The 21,188-nt window shown below is 42.4% G+C and overlaps 3 protein-coding genes across 3 annotated transcripts; 2 read left to right on the forward strand and 1 right to left on the reverse strand.

Annotated features, from left to right (window-relative positions):
* Window positions 1–3,514: 3,514 nt before the first annotated feature.
* Window positions 3,515–5,357, forward strand: LOC127773785 (uncharacterized). Its single transcript, XM_052299961.1, has 2 exons — window positions 3,515–3,861; window positions 4,912–5,357. Exons 1-2 carry the CDS (start codon window positions 3,620–3,622, stop codon window positions 5,126–5,128), a joined length of 459 nt encoding a protein of 152 aa, XP_052155921.1. The 5' UTR covers window positions 3,515–3,619; the 3' UTR covers window positions 5,129–5,357.
* Window positions 5,358–13,470: 8,113 nt separating this feature from the next.
* On the forward strand, window positions 13,471–15,804 carry LOC127773775 (zinc finger CCCH domain-containing protein 33). Its single transcript, XM_052299949.1, has one exon. The coding sequence runs from the start codon at window positions 13,679–13,681 to the stop codon at window positions 15,485–15,487; it is 1,809 nt and encodes a 602-aa protein (XP_052155909.1). The 5' UTR covers window positions 13,471–13,678; the 3' UTR covers window positions 15,488–15,804.
* A 1,391-nt stretch (window positions 15,805–17,195) lies between these two features.
* On the reverse strand, window positions 17,196–20,399 carry LOC127773781 (uncharacterized). The gene is made up of 2 exons (XM_052299958.1): window positions 19,605–20,399; window positions 17,196–18,726 (listed from the first exon to the last, which is right to left on the reverse strand). Exons 1-2 carry the CDS (start codon window positions 20,263–20,265, stop codon window positions 18,293–18,295), a joined length of 1,095 nt encoding a protein of 364 aa, XP_052155918.1. The 5' UTR covers window positions 20,266–20,399; the 3' UTR covers window positions 17,196–18,292.
* Between the last annotated feature and the right edge of the window lie 789 nt (window positions 20,400–21,188).

The following is a 21,188-nucleotide window of genomic DNA, read 5'->3' on the forward strand; positions in this document are numbered from 1 at the left end:
TAGTATATAGGTTTGCATTGGATGGGAAGAAATTGACTGCCGAATCTATGATGGAGTAAGCAAAAATTAACAAGAATTTATATGATCGATACAAGGACAATCGATCTCGGCTGGCCCACAAATTTCAGGTGTGAAGTCATCAGTCGCATGTTTAGCCAAAATCTGGAGAGACCACTTGACACACGCAATTAATATATTCCCCAGTACAGTCTAAAGAACCAATATATATTATTTGATACATATGTTAATATATATACTGATGTGACTGACAAATAGACAAACGAGATTAAATTGTGGGTTTTACAATACCTGAATCATCCTTAAGAAGCAAAGGATCATACAGCAGTGACTGATGGTGATTGATTCAACGGTGACTTTTGGCGATATGTTCTGATTAAGGTCGTCCATGCATCAATATCGTATCCTGACAAGTACGTGTATCACATAATTCTTCACTAGCTTGATTTTTTTTATGTTGTTACTTAGTAATATACTACATCTTTTTCTAATATATAATACCGTTTACCTTCTAGCGTTCGTTTGATCATTCATCTTTTTTATCATGAATATTCACAAACATAAAAAATATAAGTCATATTTAAAGAAACCTTAATTGTAAATCAAATCACAACAAAATAAATATTAATTACATATTTTTTTATATAAATAAGGTTAAAAAATCGATTGTATTTTTAAAAGTTAACAATATCATATATTAAAAATTATAGTCGGAGTAATATATATATATATACACACACACGCATGCCATAAGCCACCATCAGTAATTCAATGTATAAGTTAGGCCCTTTTTAGTTCTCAAAACAAAAATTTCACGCTGTCACATCGAATATTTGGACATATATATGGAGTATTAAATGTAGAAAAAAATCAATTACACAAATTGTGTGTAAATTGCGAGACGAATCTTTTAAGCCTAATTGTGTCAACAATATAGTGCTACACTAAACATTTGCTAATAATAGATTAATTAGACTTAATAAATTTGTCTCGCAGTTTTCAGTGGAATCTGTAATTTATTTTTTTATTAGACTACATTTAATACTTTAAATGTATGTCTGTATATGACAACCAAATCTAAAAAAAATTCCTTCGTTTGTCAATGCCATAGCTAGTTAGTACTAGCTTTTTCATGAACAGTTATATATTGTCTTGCGTGTGTCCTTCAAGATCGCAACAAGCGAACAACTGTCGTGCTGACACGTTACTGCCAACTAATTTTGTCGCTGCATCCCATGGCCTTTGCTGCCAAGTTATTTGCATTATTTTGGAATCGCGCGTTTTCATGATTTGGATCCAAGTTGCAGCTGGCAACTCGGTTAAACAAGCATGCATGCGTGACGCTACAAACTTAATTCGATGGGCTATTTGGATGGGCACAGCAAAATATTTTTTGATAAAGTATATCGTGTCGTTATTGATAATAAAGTGTTGACCACAATTCTAACAGGTAGTGTGACTGAAATATGTATATATGTGGCAACTATATTGGCCAGCTACGTTAATTGCTAATCTCCATTAATTCCATAGGAAATCAAAGTTCCCATGTTACAAATTTTGGACCTTCCGACCAACTTTGAAATTTCTATACCATGACCTCCTTTTTCGGCGAGCTCGTTAGTCTCCGGGAACGGTGGGCGGCGACTTTCGGCTAAGTATCGGCTAAGCATGGTTGATAGATATCTTCTAAAAAATAAATATATGAGAAGATATCGCATACCTAAAATAAGATGATTATATTTTGCTTAGAAGGGAGAGAGAGAAAAACATTAGGCACCTAACTATAGTAGGGGACGAGGGTGAGCAGTGTCAAGGAATTGACTCAGGAAAGCATCACATATGCACGATTAAAATTGGACACTTGACCTGCTTATTTATGGGCCAATTGTGAATTGGATGTGGTGGTAGGTGGCCCAAGAAGGATATGGAGGGTTGGGGCGGCGCGGGCCGTAGCTAGGCCGGCCGCCCAACCCCGCTTAATGGGTGGTACCGCCCCTGCGCACGAGAGTAAGTAAAAAGTAAAAGGAATTGTGGTTGCACGAATGTTAGATCAAATTCAACGGTTCAGAATTCATATGACATGGAGGTGGATTTTCTTTCACAAATTGTGTAGCCAATCTCATAAAAAAAAAACTATATATATACCAACGAGCGGTGAAGTTTGACATTCAACTATAATAAGTATGCCCTAATATGTATGGTGGCAATCAGCTGCAACATCATAAATGTCTTTATACTCCTATTCCTATATACTGGAATAATATTATACTACAGCAGTTCAAGCAACAAGCTAGAAAAAAAAGTAACAAACTCAGCGTAAAAGTGGAATTGTTACAAGGATCAGTTAAATTTGATCAAGTTAATTACAGTGTGAATGAATTAATTTAACTGGCGACGACAGTTTCCGCCTTTTATGGCCGTAGGTGTGAAATCCTATTCTTGTGTACACACGATCCAACGGCTGTTCGTCTATATATGGTTTATATATGGTTTAGCATGTACACATGCATAAGCATAATGCATACGTACATCCGCGTGCACGTCATCAATGCATCGATTTCATGCTGGATGATATTCCCTCCGTTCCACGTTTTGATCTCTTAATATAAAAATTTATTTACATCCGTATAAATTTGGACACGTACATATATAAGGTATATTGTAAATAGACCCATATATAAATTTATTCAAAACCTAACCAAAACACTTATAATTTAAAATAGAGAAAGTAATATTAATATATAGCAACTGCTATTTAATGTTTGTTAACAAAGATCTGGTCAAAATTTTAAAGATGTGACTGTCGATAGTTTATCAAATGATTAGTTTAAAAAGAAAGTAAATGGCACGTGTAGATTTATCTTAAAAAATATTATTATAAATTACTTCCTCCGATTCACAATGTAAGTCATTCTAGCATTTTCCACATTCATATTGATGTTAATGAATTTAGATAGATATACATTGTGAAACGGAGGGAGTATTAGATTCTATAAACTTATTTAATAAAAAATCAGTCAAAATTCCAAAAGTTGGTCTTGTCCTTCATGTCTGACTTGTGACTATAGGAGTATATATAGAGTAGTCATTCCATCGTAAAAATAAACCAATATGGAGTAATAAATCAATAGTACTACACAAACTGGATTGGTTTATTTTTGAGCGGAGGAGGTATATATAATATATATTTGCATTGATCAGTGATCTAGTAACTGACATTTCTATTCAATATGAGAAGATGGGCAGCCCATTTAATCCGTTTGTTTGTTGATTAATTAACGGATTCCATGTCGTCGACAAAAAAAAAGAGAAAAATATAATAAAACCTTAATAAATAAATGATTGGGCTTGTTAATGGGCTTCCTCTTCCTGGGCCTGAGCGGTGGCGCGCTTGGGCCGCCGGCCCATCTCGTCTCATCTCCCCCGTCGCCGTCGAGCTCGACGGAGACACGACTCGTTATCCAAAACCAAGGGTACGTGACCTCCACCTCCCCACTTCACTAGCTACTCCAGTCAGCTAATCCCTTCCCGAAAATATCTCGCCGTCGTTGCGCGCGGTAGCTAGCTAGCTAGCTGCGCCATCGACGACGAAGTCTCATCCATGGAGGCGGCGGCTGCGCTGACGACGACGACCGGCGCCCAGTACAGCTGCTGCTTCGGTCTCGCGCATGGCGGCGCCGCACAACGGAGGAGGAGGACGGCGGCGGGTTTCGGGGCGGCGAGGTGGTCGGGGCGGCGGCTGCGGGCGCTGCCGCCGCAGGTGAGCGAGTTCCTCAGCCCCGAGCAGCTGGTCCCCGGCTCGCCGGCCGACACCGGCGACGTCTCCTCCCTCATCCCAATCAGGCAAAGTACTCTATACATATTGTACTTCACCAGCATCGCCTATACAGTATTATACTACTCGCTCCGTTTTATATTATAAATCGTTTAAATTACTTTTTATCAATTTTTTTTAGGTTTGATCAAATTTACAGAAAATTTATAACACCAAACTAGTTTCATTAGATTTAGCATTGAATATATTTTGATAATATGTTTGTTTTGTATTGAAAATGTTACTATATTTTTCTTTAAACTTAGTCAAACTTAAAGAAGTTTGATAAAATAAAAATTCGAACGATTTATAATATGAAACGGAGGGATTACTAAGTAAAGTATATACTGGTACTTGCAATACTTGATAGCAAAATCAAGCAAGTACAGGATGAAATACGTGATTAACTTATGCTTAAGGGTTAAGACTCTAATTTTAGGATTACAGAGCTAATCAATACATTGTGTTAACTAACTTTAAGCTTATATGGCATCAGATAATATTACAAGACATGTATATATATTACCAATGAAAATAACAAATTATTCCTTGGCCTTCGAAGAAGCAGCAAGATAATGTCAGGAAAGACAATGTTTTGTATGAACAAAATATAACTGTATGATTGTATCTTATATGAAAGTGGGTGTAAATTTATTGTGTTCCAATGGGCTATGAAACATCCAAATTCTCATTTTTAACTGGGCCAAACTAGGCCTTGCTGTGTCTTGGGCTAGGTAGAACCTGGGTTGGGCTTGGGCTAACCAGGTCATTGTTGGAAGTGCCTTAGTTTCACATGATTTTTTATTTTTGTGCTTAGCATTTTTTATCTCCAACAATTGACAAAAACCAGGACTTGATAGTCACTGTATGGTCAGTGAGCTCAGACTCAAACATGACAGTCTAGATGGTTACTGTATTTTACACCAGCTGCAAAAACATGCGATCAATACGCATCTAATTAACAGCATAACCTCACATCTGACAAATGCCACAAAATTCAGGACTCATTGATTTTTGCCTCTCTGTTTTTTCTTTAACTTTTGTTGATGGATGTTCTTGCGCCTGTGTGCAAAATGCAGTGCTCTGATGCTGTTCTTCTACTTCGTGTCCAACTGGGTGGTGCCTGAGTTAATCATGAAGGATTTGCAGGAGCCCAAAAAGGCTGAAGAATCAGAAGAAGTTGCCTCTTCACCGGCAGCAACCATGTCGGTCGCCGGCGACGGCCAACCTGAAGCTAAAATCAGACTCAAGGTGAAGAAGACAAAGAAGAACAAGAAGGCTGCCATGAAGGTGTAGTGCACACAAACATGCATCAATATAATGCATGCTAGTATGTTATTGCCCCCCCTCATGATGATAATAGATAGCATCATCAGTCAAAGATCACACTAAAGTGCTAATTATAATCAAAGAGAAGATTAATTCTCCATCAGAAGGGGGGGGGGGGGGGCTTACATATAGTATGTACTCATCATGTTCTGAATCTGTGAGCCATTCAATTGAAAGATAATTATTCCATTGCATATTTGCATCTATGCTTAGCTAGCCAGTACTAAGTATCAACAACAGCTAGCACTAGCTAATAAAGTTTTGGGAGAAGAATGAAAGGTGGAGAGGGCATTGGTACAAACAGGTGGGGCTTGTATTGTGGTAGCAGGCAAAAGTGGGCAAATCAGTCGGTTATCAGTGTGGTGGGCTGAACTCCACAAAATCCTCTCATCTCATCAACTGGTTGTTGTTGTTGTTGTTGCCATCACACACAACAGCATCAATGGGAAAGCTTAGGCATGCTCAGCTCAAAAGTAGGAAGGGACCAAGGGCAGGCAGAATCATCAACTTGCAAAGCATGTGTAGGTTTCAGTTTCATGGTTCAATTCAACAATCAACACCAAAAACACTTCATGGATCAGAGATATTTTTTAATACGTGAAAATCGTTCGTTAGCGCCTTTTTAGGAACAAATTAGGAATGAAATAGGATTATTTGAGGAATTTTTTTTCAGGGTATGGAATTCTAAGAATCTTATGGAGAATTTTATCCATGTGGCTCTCTCAAACAAAAGAATGAACTTTTCTGCATAGCCATGTGTTCACATGTAATAGGCAGCCACACAGGAAATCTAACAGAAGGTCAAACTTTCTTTAATACTCTCTCCAAATTCATATAGAAATTTATCCAATAGCTCAATTGAGCAAATCATATTCTGCAATTCCTTATGATTCAACTTGGCGAGCCACTTTTGTTTTGTATTTTTTTTTATATGGCAGATTCCACCAGAGTGTAAATCTGTTGTTCCAGAATTTCGCAATTTGTCCGGTACCATGCCCTTCTAGAATATCTGACGAGACCAAAATATGGAGGCATAACCACTTGCAATGAACTGAACTGAAACCATATGTAAAGTATGCTGCAGAGATCGATGAAGGATGATAGATAGATATATTCCATTTCTTGCTTTGAAGCAACAGAACAAAAAAACCCACACCCACACATCACTCCTCCCATTTCGATCAGAAATAGGTACTGCAAAATCTTCCTGCTTGCTTCAGAATCCAGAACTCTCCATTAATTTCTCGAAACAACTGCCTCTAGTACAGTACAGTGATAGAAAAACATAACAAAATGATAAAGAAAAAGAGAGCAGGATTCAGTCAATTGACAGCCACAGATAAAAGCAAGAAACATTTTTCTTTCACTCCTGCCGATTTTGTTTCTGAATTTCTGATGACAGTTAATTTTTGTGGTTAAGGAGGAGTCCAGAACATCAGATGCCACTAGAAAGAAGATCATTCAAAGCGATGAGTGGTAGAAAATCATCCACACAACTAAGGCCAGGGTAAAGCCAGCCGGCCTCTACTCTGAAGAGTCAAAAACCAAAAAAGATTCAGAGAGTTTCAGTGAGAGAGATGACAATTCAGAATTCACTGTGATGATGGAGGTGGTGGTGTTGGCGATGGCGACAAGCCTCCTCTCCACACCGCAAATAATCTCCACCATTATCGCCATCGCTAGCTAGATGCCGGTGGAGTTCGTGCTTGCAATTCGGTTTGTCACCACGCGCTTGCTGGGACGGACAGTGCAGGTCTCTTTCATGGCCATGGAAAATTTTTCTCCCCTTCCCTTTAATTCCTTTTCCTTTGGGAAATTGCAACCTGAATATATGATAGCTAGCGAGTTCAATCGATCGATCGATAGACGATGACGAGATGTGTGTTTTCACCAGAGGTTGTTTTGCTCCTGAAATATTCTTGCCTGTTCTTTTTTTTTTCTATGGTAGAGATTGTGACAAAAAATCAACAGTTCATCATCCATGGCATGTGAAATTTTTCAGTGAATATATATATACTGGTTTAATTATTACCATTTGTTTGGCTTATTGGCATCCAGAAAATGGATGTACACTCGTTCTCCAGATATCTGGCACTAGTACTTCTTTCCAGTAAAAAAAAATAACGTTTTTTTTCTGCATAATTGAGACAAAGTTATGCAAGTGCAATATCATGAAACTTCTCATATGTTTTCATATGTATGCATACCTATCATTGGGACAAATTCAGACAAATTAAGCAGAGCCACAACCAAAACAATTAGAGGAAACGACCAAGAACCACCATGATTGCTGAGTCCACTACTACTACATTCATCATATTAGTAGTGGGGTTGGCTAAACATGGAGACACAGCAAAACATTGACGACAGTTTTTTGCCCAAATCCAAAGTTGGGTTAGGTATCACTTGGCTTGTTTTTGCCCTAGCTGGCTCTATATCTACATATATGGCCACCAAAAGCTTTGCTTTTGATGCAACCAATCATCACCATCATCATCAACTCGAGCCTGAAAAATTGTAATGGTATTATTATCATTGTTGCATCTATCAAGGGCTTGTGTTAATTGAGGTGCATAGTTCAGAATAGTTAAAGAACTGAAACCCTGAGCCGACCATGAATTAAAACAGACAGATTGATTAGAGAAGCTAATCAGTGAGTGCCAACCTGCATCTATCATCAATTTTTGTTTGTCCAGACCTTTCATTATGATGGAGCATGGTACTACTACCTGTGTTGTGTCTGAATTTACATCTGCTACTCTGAACTTTTCTACTCTTCAGTTCAGTGTATACGTACCGTATATACGTACACGTGTGGGGCCCACTCAGGTACGTAGCACGTAACAGTGTACTTTACTCATCATCACTTGGCGCCATATCATCTTGTCCGTTGACTGGTCAACCAGTCAACCAGTCAACGTAGAGGCTTAGCTGCTGACCAATTGACCATGCAAGCACGTGTAACTTGGACTAGAATTGTAAAGCAGAAGCTGCCTGCAGGTAGCTAGCCAGCTTCAGTGAGCTACTGTTTCAAATTACAGCTATAATCTTACAAATTAAGCTGTCAGATATCAATCCAATTGTGCATGAATCCATCCCAACTCCCAAGTTTGCAACTGTAACTAATTAAATTAACCTGTCCCCATTTCTGCGAATTAATTACAGCTAGCAAGCTAGCTATCAATCAGTCGGTTCCAAAATTTGCACACAACCGTTATGAAAGGGACAGTTAGTTCTATAATACAGTAGATGTGTAAATTACTGGAGTTTAGTTGGTGGTTAACAGATGACAGCTGAGAAGGCCGGTGTTCGTTGAAAATCTTGAGGGCCAGATTAGCTGCAGTCAGATTTCACTTAGCCGAGGCAGAAAGGCAGCTGAGCTGAGCTGGTCTAGTCTTGCTGCGAGACCATTTATGAAATGCTGACTTGGCCTTCTAATTGCCATCAATTATCTTATTTTTAAACTGCCGTTAATTAATCAACTGATAGCTACTTGCACGCGTGATGCGCATATTTATATGCGTGTGCTTGAAGGCCATCTCCATCCGACCATGGGTCTGATGGCTGCATTGAATCCAGGGCACACAATTTCTCATACATGTATAGCTTAATTAGTAGCAGTAATTAGCTTTATTGTACAACAGTAGTTATTTTCAGATTAATTGTTCTGTACTTCAAAAAAATACATTTTCTAAAAAAATACTTTACTTATATTACTTAGACTATTTGTTATGAGTTACTTCCTCCGTACTCGTAAAGTAAGTCGTTTAGGACAATGTTTAAGTCAAACCTTAAGAATATAAATCATGAATAACTCTCAAGTTGTTGAGTTTGAAAATATAAAAATTATATGAATAGATTTGTGTTGAAAAATACTTTAATAAAAGTATACATAAAAGTAACAAGAAGTCAAATTTGTGTTTTGGAGACCGCGTCGCTGTTCTAAACGACTTCCTTTACGAGTACGGAGGGAGTATTAGTTATGTTTATTTATTAAAGTATCTAATTTATCCATATAATATAATTGAGTGGATAATCGACAATAACAATCCGCTGAATAATCTATTCGAAAATAAACATAATTGTTCAGGGAAGGAATCCGAATAAGAAAAGTCATGCCACTATAGTGCTAACCGAACATAATATTCTACCTGAATGTCTGAATGATCTGATGGATGCTGCATATGCCTTAGCTTGCTCCATTATCTACAACATCGATGCAAAGTTGAATTGATTAATTAATTATAATGAAAAACTGCCCGTGCGAAGTGATGGAACACGTGCGATTTAGATCGACACCAACAATAACAAGCATGATCTGATCTATCTAACCCATTGCAGGCGTCAGATCGATTAGATTCCCCCACATGCATAATTAGCATATGCTTAATAATCCGATCATCTTGTAGGTCAGCTGAATTCCTCATGGTGCCCAGCTTAGCTGCATCTGCAGATAAGGATATGAGTGACCGACCTGCTAATTACCATCGGTCCTTCATGCTTTGTCTTTGTGGGTGGTGGGGCGCTTAATTTTTCATGCAGCATAATGCTGGAAATTTGACAACACATGGAGAGCTTTTGGCAGCTTGAGAGTGTCACTCAGCTAGCTGAAAATTGTTCTTGTCGCTCACAGAAACACAGGAGGTTAAGGCTCCGTTCGAATCTTAAAGATTAGGGTTAAGTAAAGGCACGCAAAATAAGAAAGTCATTAGCGTATGATTAATTAAGTTTTAATATAACATAATTGAATAATAGATTATTTGATATTTTAGAGCAACTAAGTATTATACAGAACATACCGTTTAATAGTTCGAAAATGTGCTAACAGATACCAAGATAGAATTTATATCTTAATTAGAAAAGAACATGGTCTAAGAGTAAAGCGATTAACTCAAGACCATGTTCTTTTCACATATTATCTGCTTTACCCTTTAAAAAATATGTTTTCTTAAAGAAATGATTTCTTATGTTGCATTGCTAAGACCATAATTTGTTAAGTTTACTTCTTAAAATAATTTAAACTAAATTAGGCCTAAGGCAATGGATTTGATCGTTTGTGCTGGCTGGAGCTGCGGTAGCCGTCAGAGCACAAACGATCAGCCTCAATAATTTTACAGATCCATATGAGCAGAATAATCAAGTCTGCATATGTGTGCAGTGCAGTGCAGTTGTTTAAGGTGTCGAGGAAACCATGGAGCAATTCCGGTCAGATTTGCTGCCCTGCACTGCCCTCATCTTCAGAAATCTTCAGAAAATTCAGATTCAGATAAGATGAACAGCAGCAGCAGCTGAAAGTCAGAGAAATAATTTAAAATTTTTTTTAGAAAAAACTGGCAGTGAAGTGAAGGTGAAGGCGTGGACCTGGTCGTCTCGCTGGCAAATCCCGTGCGGCTAACCGTAAAGCAGCTCACGCCGTCAACTCAACCAGAGTGGAACACTGACTCGGAAACCCACCGCGTGGGCCCCACCACCCACCCCCCGACGCACAAACCCCCCCGCTACCACCGCACAGCCGAGCCCCTCTCACTGACATACTGTCCCCTCATTATTCTGGCCCCACATGTCATTGACTTAGGAGTATTTACCACCCTGGCGCGCGAAAAGTCAAGGGGCGAGGCGAGCGCGCGCCACGTGTCCCCGATATTTGCCGGCATTGGGGTAGGGTGACGTGTCCGCACGCGATTGCCGCGTCGGCATCCGACGTGGGGCCCCCATGGTGGGAGGAGGACGAACCGGTCCAAGCCTAACGGCGCGGGTTAACGGCGTCACCCACGCGTCGGAGTCGAGTGGAGTCAGCCACACGGGCACGCGTGAAACTCGTTTTGCCTTTCGGCTCGGAGTGGGGCCCACCACCCGGCAGAATAATAATGTTACCCCGGGTAGGGGCCCACCTGGCAGTGGTACAGGCCGTGGGGCATATCTGCCAGTCGGCACAGCGCGTTTTTGGTTTGGATGGGATGCAAATGCAACCGTGTGGTGTGGGCACACACGCTTGTGCACACAGGAAGCTACTTGGTTATTACTCACTCCTACTAGGAGACAAAACCCACAAGGGATGAGAGTGAGAGTGGTACTTTTATGTCGAAGTAGCTCCGTATTACTTTCTCGATTAGTTTGAAATTGTATTACGTAGTAAGTAAATTATTCGAGTTCAATGAACAGACACGATATGGTGTACAAGAATTAAATAATGTATAGAATTGAGAAATTACTACCTTACAAAGATGATGTTGTTTTTCTCTCTCAAAATTTTTAGAGAATCGCACGACGTATAAGTTTAAAGCACACCACCATTGGCACTAGGGGTAAGAGTTTGTAGGCTAGTGAATGTCCGCGTATTAGTTTTGGAAGGTTTATCATGTCATAGGGCTGAAATATAAATAGTTCTTAGCGCTTAGATTAACACTTTATGGTATGGATACCAAAGTCTTTCCATGCATTATTGATTTCTCGATTGGTTTCTAATTATACTATCTAATAAGTAAATTATTCGAGTTCAGAGAATAAAAGATACATGGTACAAGGATTAAATATTGTATAGATTAGGGTAAATCACCTTACAAAGATTATATTGTTTTTTTTACTCTCACAATTTTTTCAGAGAATTGTACCACATATGAGCTTGAAGTGTGAATCGCACCACCCTTACTCTAGGATTTGGAGCTTTGTAGGCTAAAGAATGTCCATGTGTTAGTTTTGAAATGTTGATCATTTCATAGGGCTGAAATAGGGATAGTTCTTAAGAGCTTACACTAACACCTTATGATGATGGATACCAAAGACTTTCCACTATGCTAGTGGGTAACATGTTTTTGGTCCCCTTATTCGATGTACAATGAATTGAACAATGTTGTTTCTTATCCAACCATGTAAGTGATGACCTTTTTCTTATAAAGGGGCAATGACTTTAAAGCTAGCTATTTATTCTAAACTTTATATTCTTAGAGAGTTTTAGTCCGCTACAACACTAGCTCTCTATATAAACTGTAACATTTATCTGATTTTTCTTCTTGTAGATCAATGTGATTGGGATTATAGTTATTATCGTGTGATTAAATGCAAGTTGTACATCTTTATATATAACAACATAAGTTAACTAGAGAAACAAAAGCTATAATTGCAATAATGTTTGAACCTTCTACCCTGCTTCAACACCACAGACCGAGGACTGTGATGGTGTACCTTCGTTATCTATTAACGAGTTAGGAGTTGCAATGCCACGACTCCTTATCACACTTGAATGCTTATAAAGGTGGCTGAGGGTTAGTCCAATGTTAGTCTTAGCTTGAGTGGACTTATAGTCCATTATCCATTAAAGTTATATTCCATAATGAGCATAGCAAAGTTTACACTCTCGATTCAGCTTCATTATGGTGGGTTCTTGACTCGCTTTACACCATCCCTTCCAAACTTAACCAATTACTAAAAATTTACAGCCAAAAATTGATCATTATAGGACATAGAGAGTATATAGAAACAAGTTGTTAAATCTCATATATGCACTTTACATGGGGCATGTATTAAGGTAAAGTCTAATATAAGCTCTTTGTTGATACACATTATTCAGAGACTCCTACGATAGTCAAGACAAAAAAGACATCTTAACCATTAATACACAAAAATAGTTTTTTATTAGCTTTCTTTCATTTTCTCCCTCTGCGAGCAGCGGAATTTCTTTTAATAAACACTAAGAGTCAGCTCTAAACCGATATCATAAGTAGCAACAATGTTTTCTCTTCCTCCCCTCTATCTTCTACGACACCAAATTTACTTATATGATAACAGAGAGAGTCCGCTAATAAACACCGTTGTAGATACCTCATAAGTTTTCCCCCTCACGCTCGCGGAATGTTTCCTACTGGAGAAACACATGTGTGCCTACACCTGTGGCAACATTCATGGTACCCGCAGCTCCAACCCCCCCCCCCCCCACCCCCTCCTAAAAAAAACACAAACCAAAATCTCTCTCATCTTTTTTTTTTCCTTTACAAGAAAAACAAAAAAACGAAGTAGAAAGGAAGGTCGAAAAGGAAAGGAAAAGAAAGGAGGATGCAGCGACGAAGAGAGGGAGAAAGAGGCTCTCTGATTTGTTTGCGTTTGTGCAGCGCGTCTTCTCTTCCTTTTGACCACGCGACGCATCCAGCAGCCAAAAAAATAAAAAACCCAAAAAATAAAACGATTATTTTATTTTTGTGTAAAGAGAAGGCAAAAAAAAAAAAAAAAAACGCGCGAAGGAGAAGGAGACGAGCTGCTTCTTCGTCTCCAACTTCCCTTATCTCTATCAACCCCCATTCCTCCATTACTCTCTCTCTCTACATATACCCTTCCCCACCCACCTCCCACCCTCCCCTCTCCAACCACACCACTCTCCAAATCCATCCATCGATCGAGAATTCCTCTTCTTCCTCTTCTTGTTCTTCTTCTCCTCTCTGAATTTAACAAGAAATCAAGAACTAGGTGTTTGTTTTGACTAACAAGAACTCGGTCGAACACTCTGCGTGCTTGTTTGTGTGTGTCATGTGCTCTGGGCCGCGCAAGCCGTCCACGCCGCCGCTGCCGCAGCAGCAGAAGGAGGCGACGGTGATGGCGGCGTCCTTGCTTCTTGAGCTGGCGGCGGCGGACGACGTGGCGGCGGTGAGGAGGGTCGTGGAGGAGGAGAAGGTGTCTCTTGGCGTGGCTGGGTTGTGGTATGGGCCTTCGGCGAGCGGCGTGGCGAGGCTCGGGATGGAGCGGAGGACGGCGGCGATGGTGGCGGCGCTGTACGGGAGCACGGGGGTGCTTGGGTATGTCGTGGCGGCGGCGCCGGCGGAGGCCGCGCGCGCGTCGGAGACGGATGGGGCCACGCCGCTGCACATGGCGGCTGCCGGTGGCGCGGCGAACGCGGTCGCGGCCACGCGCCTGTTGCTCGCCGCGGGGGCGTCGGTCGACGCGCTCTCGGGTTCGGGGCTCCGAGCCGGTGACCTCCTCCCGCGCGCCACCGCGGCGGAGAAGGCCATCCGGCTGCTGCTCAAGTCGCCGGCCGTGTCGCCGTCGTCGTCGCCGAAGAAGTCGGCCTCGCCGCCGTCGCCGCCGCCGCCGCAGGAGGCGAAGAAGGAGTACCCGCCTGACCTGACGCTGCCCGACCTCAAGAGCGGGCTGTTCAGCACCGACGAGTTCCGCATGTACAGCTTCAAGGTGAAGCCGTGCTCCCGCGCCTACTCCCATGACTGGACCGAGTGCCCCTTCGTCCACCCCGGCGAGAACGCGCGCCGCCGCGACCCTCGCCGCTACTCCTACAGCTGCGTGCCTTGCCCGGAGTTCCGCAAGGGCGGCTCGTGCCGCAAGGGCGACGCGTGCGAGTACGCCCATGGCGTGTTCGAGTGCTGGCTCCACCCGGCGCAGTACAGGACGCGCCTCTGCAAGGACGAGGTCGGCTGCGCGCGCCGCATCTGCTTCTTCGCCCACAAGCCCGACGAGCTCCGCGCCGTCAACCCCTCCGCCGTGTCCGTCGGCATGCAGCCCACCGTATCGTCGCCGCGCTCCTCGGCGCCCAACGGGCTCGACATGGCGGCGGCGGCGGCGGCGGCGATGATGAGCCCCGCCTGGCCGTCGTCCCCAGCGAGCCGCCTCAAGACGGCGCTCGGCGCGCGGGAGCTCGACTTCGACCTCGAGATGCTCGCGCTGGACCAGTACCAGCAGAAGCTGTTCGACAAGGTGTCCGGCGCGCCGTCGCCGAGGGCGAGCTGGGGCGCCGCGGCGAACGGCCTCGCCACCGCGTCGCCGGCGAGGGCCGTGCCGGACTACACCGACCTGCTCGGCTCCGTCGACCCGGCCATGCTGTCCCAGCTCCACGCGCTGTCCCTCAAGCAGGCCGGCGACATGCCCGCGTACAGCTCCATGGCGGACACCACGCAGATGCACATGCCGACCTCGCCGATGGTGGGCGGCGCGAACACCGCGTTCGGGCTGGACCACTCCATGGCGAAGGCGATCATGAGCTCCCGCGCCTCGGCGTTCGCCAAGCGCAGCCAGAGCTTCATCGACCGCGGAGGCCGCGCCCCGGCGGCGCGTTCGCTCATGTCGCCGGCGACGACCGGCGCGCCGTCCATGCTCTCGGACTGGGGCTCGCCGGACGGCAAGCTGGACTGGGGCGTCCAGGGCGACGAGCTGCACAAGCTCCGCAAGTCGGCGTCGTTCGCGTTCCGCGGCCAATCCGCCATGCCGGTGGCGACGCACGCCGCGGCGGCGGAGCCGGACGTGTCATGGGTGAACTCTCTTGTCAAGGACGGCCACGCCACCGGCGACATATTCGCGCAGTGGCCGGAGCAGGAGCAGATGGTGGCATGATCATCAGAGGCTCATAGCAACCTAGCTAACCAAAAAAAAAGTTCTTTCTTTCAATTAATTTTTCCCCTTCGTTTGCTTAATTTGATTCAAATGAGATGGTTTTTTAGTACATATTTAAGCTGTTCGCAAATAATATTGTTCATCAACAAAGAAGCATGTATACCCAAAGGGAGCTCTAGATTGATGAAGAACAGCTGATATTTACTCTCTTTATTAATTTTTCCCCCTCTCTTTGGGTTTTATAAAATAGTTGTATACAAGAATTCCAACAAGAGTTTTTATTTTACTCGATATATATTCATATATATCTTTGGGCATCAGTAAGATTTTGATCCATGTGCTGTCTGTCTTATGTTATTAACCATGCAAGATTCATGTTGTTCATCAGGAACATATGCTTATTATCAGCAGTACATCAATGGATAGATATATTCACCAGTATATATTCTTTGGTTCCTCCATGAGCATATCATATCTTCCTTTGCTTGATGCCTTCTTTATTTTTTTTTCCTTCTAAAGAGTGGATTATAAACCATTTGCATATTTGCAATTGATTATTCTCTCAAGTGGTTGGTGGGCCATAGGAGATAAACTGCAGAGCAATCACAGGTTAGTTTAGTGGAGATGGAGGCATGGTGCACCAATTGTGATCAGTGTTAGCATTATTATTATAACAAAAAGGAAGGAGCCATGCATCTTAAAGCAAGCCAAGTGATTAACTAATTATCATCATTGTGGTGGGTTTGGCACAAAACACAGAAATTAGGCCCCAAAGTCTGGGCATAAGGGCAACCAAGATACTAGAGCATGATAAGCTCCAATAATTTAATGTTTTCTGAGTGTTGCCAATGTTGATTTTGCTTTGACAAAAAGCTTTTGTTCTAGAACATTGGGCTGGTTCCTCCTTAAATGATCACAAAGAATGGGTACATATCTTTTTTTCTTCTCTGTTTTTCAGATTTGTTTTTTGGCTGATTGTATAATCTGATGAAAAGAGTACTGTTGTCCATGCTGTCTTTGGATTATATATATTTATGTGGGTTCAGCTGCTGTGTTTGGATACTCCGAATAATTGTAGCTGGTGTTGTATTCAATTCCTAATCATGCTTAAGTATTGTTCTTGCAGCTGGAGTAGATTTTGGAGAATTCTATGCGTGTCCAGATATTGAGCCATTAACTATGCACTTTCCAGCATCTCATTGCTGTTGGTGTTCTTATCTATTTATTTATTGTGCATTAGGAAACATGTTTTTGTAGATATGGTTATTTAACTTATTTTGTAATATAGAAAACCTTACTTGTTCTATGCTATTATTCTTGTGTACTTGCTCTTACCTGCTGTCTCTTCTTGTTTCCTACCCACTTCTTCTAGGCTGTGTTTAGTTCCTTCCAAAGTTGGAAGTTTGGGTTGAAATTGATACGATGTGACTGAAAAGTTGTGTGTGTATGACAGGTTGATGTGATGGAAGAAGTTGGAAGTTTGGATCCAAAGTTTAGATCTAAACACAGCCCTAATCTACTTTTGCAGCCTGCAAAATTGCATGTAAATGATAGGACAGCAGAATTGTAATTTACCAAATAATTAAGGCGAAATTTGAAATACAACAAAAAAGTTTACAATTCGTGCGGAAATTGAATTGTTTTATGTGAAATTCCAAGGGGCTGAAATAGTATCACATCTACTGATTTATTTTTTATGGTTCCTTAAGGGGGTTGTTTCGGAAGCAGTCAAACTGTAATCTTCAAGACAAAATTAACATCCTGAGTAACATGCCAATCTGACACTATATGATTATTGAGTTAATCAGAAACAACTTGCGTCACAAGGAGGGATTATGGTTGGCTGATGAGTTGATTATTACATGGTCTTCGTTTGTATGCGAGACATTCAAACCTTCCTCCGAAAGCAACCTGAATTTTCTGAACTATTTTTATCAGTTCGTCGAACGAACGGCGACAAATCCTGTTCCAGATATGTTTTGGATTATTAACTGTGATTCATCAGCACACCATGATGTCCCATCTAATTGTCAAGCTCTTATCGCCTTATACGGATTAAGAAATTGAGCAGCATCTTTTCTGCAATAGATAGAAAAGTGAAGTTCTCCCCTTCACGGGACTGATCATGATATATACTTGTTCATGCATTTGTCATCGATGTTGACATGGCAAAGACCTTTCTTATGGAATGTACACATCATTGACTTCATTTTGGTTGAAACTTTCCGACAAATTATTGCTCTGTTTAATTTCCTGCAGGAGAGAAATCAGATTGTCCAACCTCTCCATAAAGTTTCCTTCCATGCTGCAACTTTGAAGAAAATTTCTTGTTTTCTTTAATTAATTAGTTACTCCCTGCCAAGAACCGTCAGTTTCTTATCAACAAGAGGCTGTTCGTTGAATGTGATCCGTTCTAATCCATGGACGCTCCGACAAATCTCATAGAATCAGGAAACAGATTATTTTATATGTACTTCTGATGGAGACAGACAGGGTTTACTGCAGTTGGTGAAGCTGAAAATTGATCAAGTTACTACCAATCTTTGTCAACTAATATGAACCATAGAGTGAAAACACATGTGCTAATTTACATCAACTAACTAATATACATGTTGTTAGGTTTATGCTTGTACATGGAGTTAAAGTAAACATGTACAATTTCACTGCATATTACTAGCATATGGTTACAGCCTTGAAAGGAGAGAATTAATTTCATTGCATATTCGGGCTCGAGATTTTCTGAACCTGTTGTCTCTGCTACAATTCTCCAATCTTCTCCTCATGTTGTTGAGAGCTTGAGATTGTTCAGTTGCTTCGAATTGCCTGCATATTTCGATCAACCCTGAAGCTTGGATGTTTCATGGAGATGAGGCGGCCAGGTGAAGAATGTACAGTTTCAGAACCTGTCTGCATGAGTTCATCAGCTGTCTCAGATGTGAGCTGATCAAGAATCTCAGAGACCATGTCAGCTGCAATGTTCTCAGAATCACTAGTTAACCATATCACGCTGTTCAGATCTTCCTCAACCAGCCTGCAGATGAACTGCAGAGTGCCAGACACACCCGGGATGAACACCTCAGACTTGTTCATCACACTCCTGTTCCTCATCCCACTTTCTGAACATTTTGAGACATGGCAACTGCTAGTTTCAGGAGATAACGGGTTGTCGAGATCGTCGTTGAAATCGGGTTGCAGCTTCCTCCTTGAGCTCTGTTGATTGTTTGCAAGCCGAATTTCTTCTGCAATTTGTAGAGATTTACAGTGATGATGATTCAGCCTGTCAGTACCAATGTAGTACAATGAACATAAACAATAAAATAACTACATACATTGGTAAAGCCTAATCAGAACATTTTAAGAAACACTGAGCCTTTCAGTCAAACATGAACAATGCATTACTAGTTAACTGCTCGGTTCATGACTTTTTGGGGCCTGTCTGAAATGAATTGGGGACATAGTCAGATGGCTATTAGCTGCTACAGTCGCTATGATAATTATCTTTTAGTGATGTGTTGCTATCAGGGAGCTGGCTTTTCAGAGCTTTTGCAGTTTTCAGAGCAAACAGGATGAGATATGATTAAGCCACAAGAAAACACAGGTTTCAGATAACTTTGGATTGCGCCATCTTGGACTGGTTAGTAAGTCACCTAGAAGTTGCATTGCCAAGTCTGAATCACGGACCACAGAATTGTCCTTCTTGAACTTTAATTAATTTCTTTGGGAAGAATTTGTCCTTCTTGTAAATTCTCAACTGAAAGCTTTGAAAAACACAATTTCCTGACAAATTACCAGCAACTGAAACTTTCACAACTCAAAAATATTATGCCAAGCCCATCACTGTCTGACAGTTGAGAAACTTGCTCGAAATTGCCCTAGAAAAACGGCCGTAACTAATTATCTCACTTGGAGTAACTATCTCGTTATCTGAATTTTGTCAGTGCATTTTACTACTGTTTCAGATGTTCTCACTTGGAGTAGACAGTGAATTCCTGCTCAAATTTTAATAATCGTTTTTACTGCTAATTAGTTGAGCTATATGGAGTTAATAGTGAAGTAAGAATGAGCTGCAGCTGCAGGTTGCAGTGAGTGGAGAAGAGATTACGCGAAGACGACGAACCTGAGGTAGGCGACGGCGAGCTCGGCCCCACTTCTTCCGACGAGCACGACGACGTGGTGGTGGTGGTGGTCGTCGTCGTCGTGGACGACGACGACGACGACGACGACGAGTGCTGCGCGTGCAGCACCGACACCGGGCTTGAGCTCGGCATGCCGCGCTCTGTCGCCGCCGCTCTCCTCCTGCCGTGGCCGGGATGCTGCACCTCGTCGTCGTCGTCGTCGCCGCCGTAGTGCAGCTTGCGGCGGGGGCAGCCACCGCTCTGTTTCTTGGCTCCGACGTGTCCGCTCTTGCCGTCGGGTTCGCCATTGTCGTGGCGGGAAGCGGCATCCGGGCTGAAGCTGAGGACGATGAACTCGTCGCCCTCCTCCTTCAAGTACGGCGCCGGCGGCGGCGGCCACCCCTCCGCCGAGCTCACCGACCTGCTCCTCCTCCTCCGCCGCTGCCGCCGCAGCGGCTGGCACTCCGTCTCCGGCGGCGGCGGCGGCATTGCGTCGAGCCCCATCAGCCTCGCCACGACGCAGGGGCTCCTCCCCTCCTCCTGCTGCACCTGCACCTGCACCACCACCGCACCGTCGTCGTCGCCGCCGCCCGCATTGCCGGCGGCGGCGTGCGCGCAGAGTAGGCGGCGGAGGAAGTCGAGAGCCAAGGTGGAGGACGCCATGGCAATGGCAACTATGGCAGCATCAGCTTCGCAATGCTGCTGCTATTATATCTTCTTCTTGCCTCCGTTCTTGATTCGATTTGAACTGCAGTTGGAGGGAAAAAGAAAGAAAGAAAGAGAGAAAGAAAAGCAAAAGGAGGAAGAAGAAAGGTATGGCTATGGAGGTAGCAGCAGCTTGATTAGATGAAGAAATGGATGGAATTTTGCAAAGATTTTACTGCTAGTGGTAGAAAGGTGATCAACTGTTGCAGTGGTTATCTTCTTCTTCTACTTCTACTTCTACTGCTGCTGATGCTGTTGCACTTTTGTGTTTTGTCTGTCCCCTTGGATCTTTGGAGTGAGGGTGGTTTTAGTTCACGTCAAAATTGGAAGTTTGGTTGAAATTGGAACGATGTAACAGAAAAGTTGAAAGTTTGTGTGCGTAGGAAGGTTTTGATGTGATGGAAAAGTTGAAAGTTTGAAGAAAAAGTTTAGATCTAAACTCGGCCCGAGTGAAATTTTTACTGTTTGACATTTGAAATACTCCTAGAGTATTTGCTCATACTGTTTTATTACAGTTAGTAGTAGGACTATCATATTTGTGTGTATTGTGATAAGGTTGGGACTGACACTGTTTACCTGCCTGTGCCATATATGAGCACTGTAGTTCATAGCTTCACTATTGCAATGATATAATAAATGGGGTGGAGTGAGAAAAAGGTTGCATGCATGGGTATGAACTGAATTTGAACCTCCTTAACAAATAGGAGAGCGGAAAAATCCTTCAATGGAGTGTGGAGCATGCATTATACATTCTTCAATCCATGGTGGAACTTTATTAAAAAGATTGTGGTAGGAAGAATGCATACATTGACCTTGATGGTTGTGCTTTATAGTAGTTGTACATGCCATTTTGCTACTCTCATATACTATACTGTAGTAAG

The sequence above is a fragment of the Oryza glaberrima genome, chromosome 5 (assembly GCF_000147395.1).
Source record: "Oryza glaberrima chromosome 5, OglaRS2, whole genome shotgun sequence".
Taxonomy (NCBI): Eukaryota; Viridiplantae; Streptophyta; class Magnoliopsida; order Poales; family Poaceae; genus Oryza; species Oryza glaberrima.

Excerpts from the sequence above, each read along its gene's own strand:
- LOC127773775 (XM_052299949.1), top strand. The coding sequence starts at position 13,679 with ATGTGCTCTGGGCCGCGCAAGCCGTCCACGCCGCCGCTGCCGCAGCAG.
- LOC127773781 (XM_052299958.1), bottom strand. The coding sequence starts at position 20,265 with ATGGCGTCCTCCACCTTGGCTCTCGACTTCCTCCGCCGCCTACTCTGC. Across the intron at positions 18,727-19,604 it reads CTCGCCGTCGCCTACCTCAG|AAGAAATTCGGCTTGCAAAC; the intron begins GTTCGTCGTCTT and ends TACAAATTGCAG.
- LOC127773785 (XM_052299961.1), top strand. The coding sequence starts at position 3,620 with ATGGAGGCGGCGGCTGCGCTGACGACGACGACCGGCGCCCAGTACAGC. Across the intron at positions 3,862-4,911 it reads TCCTCCCTCATCCCAATCAG|TGCTCTGATGCTGTTCTTCT; the intron begins GCAAAGTACTCT and ends TGCAAAATGCAG.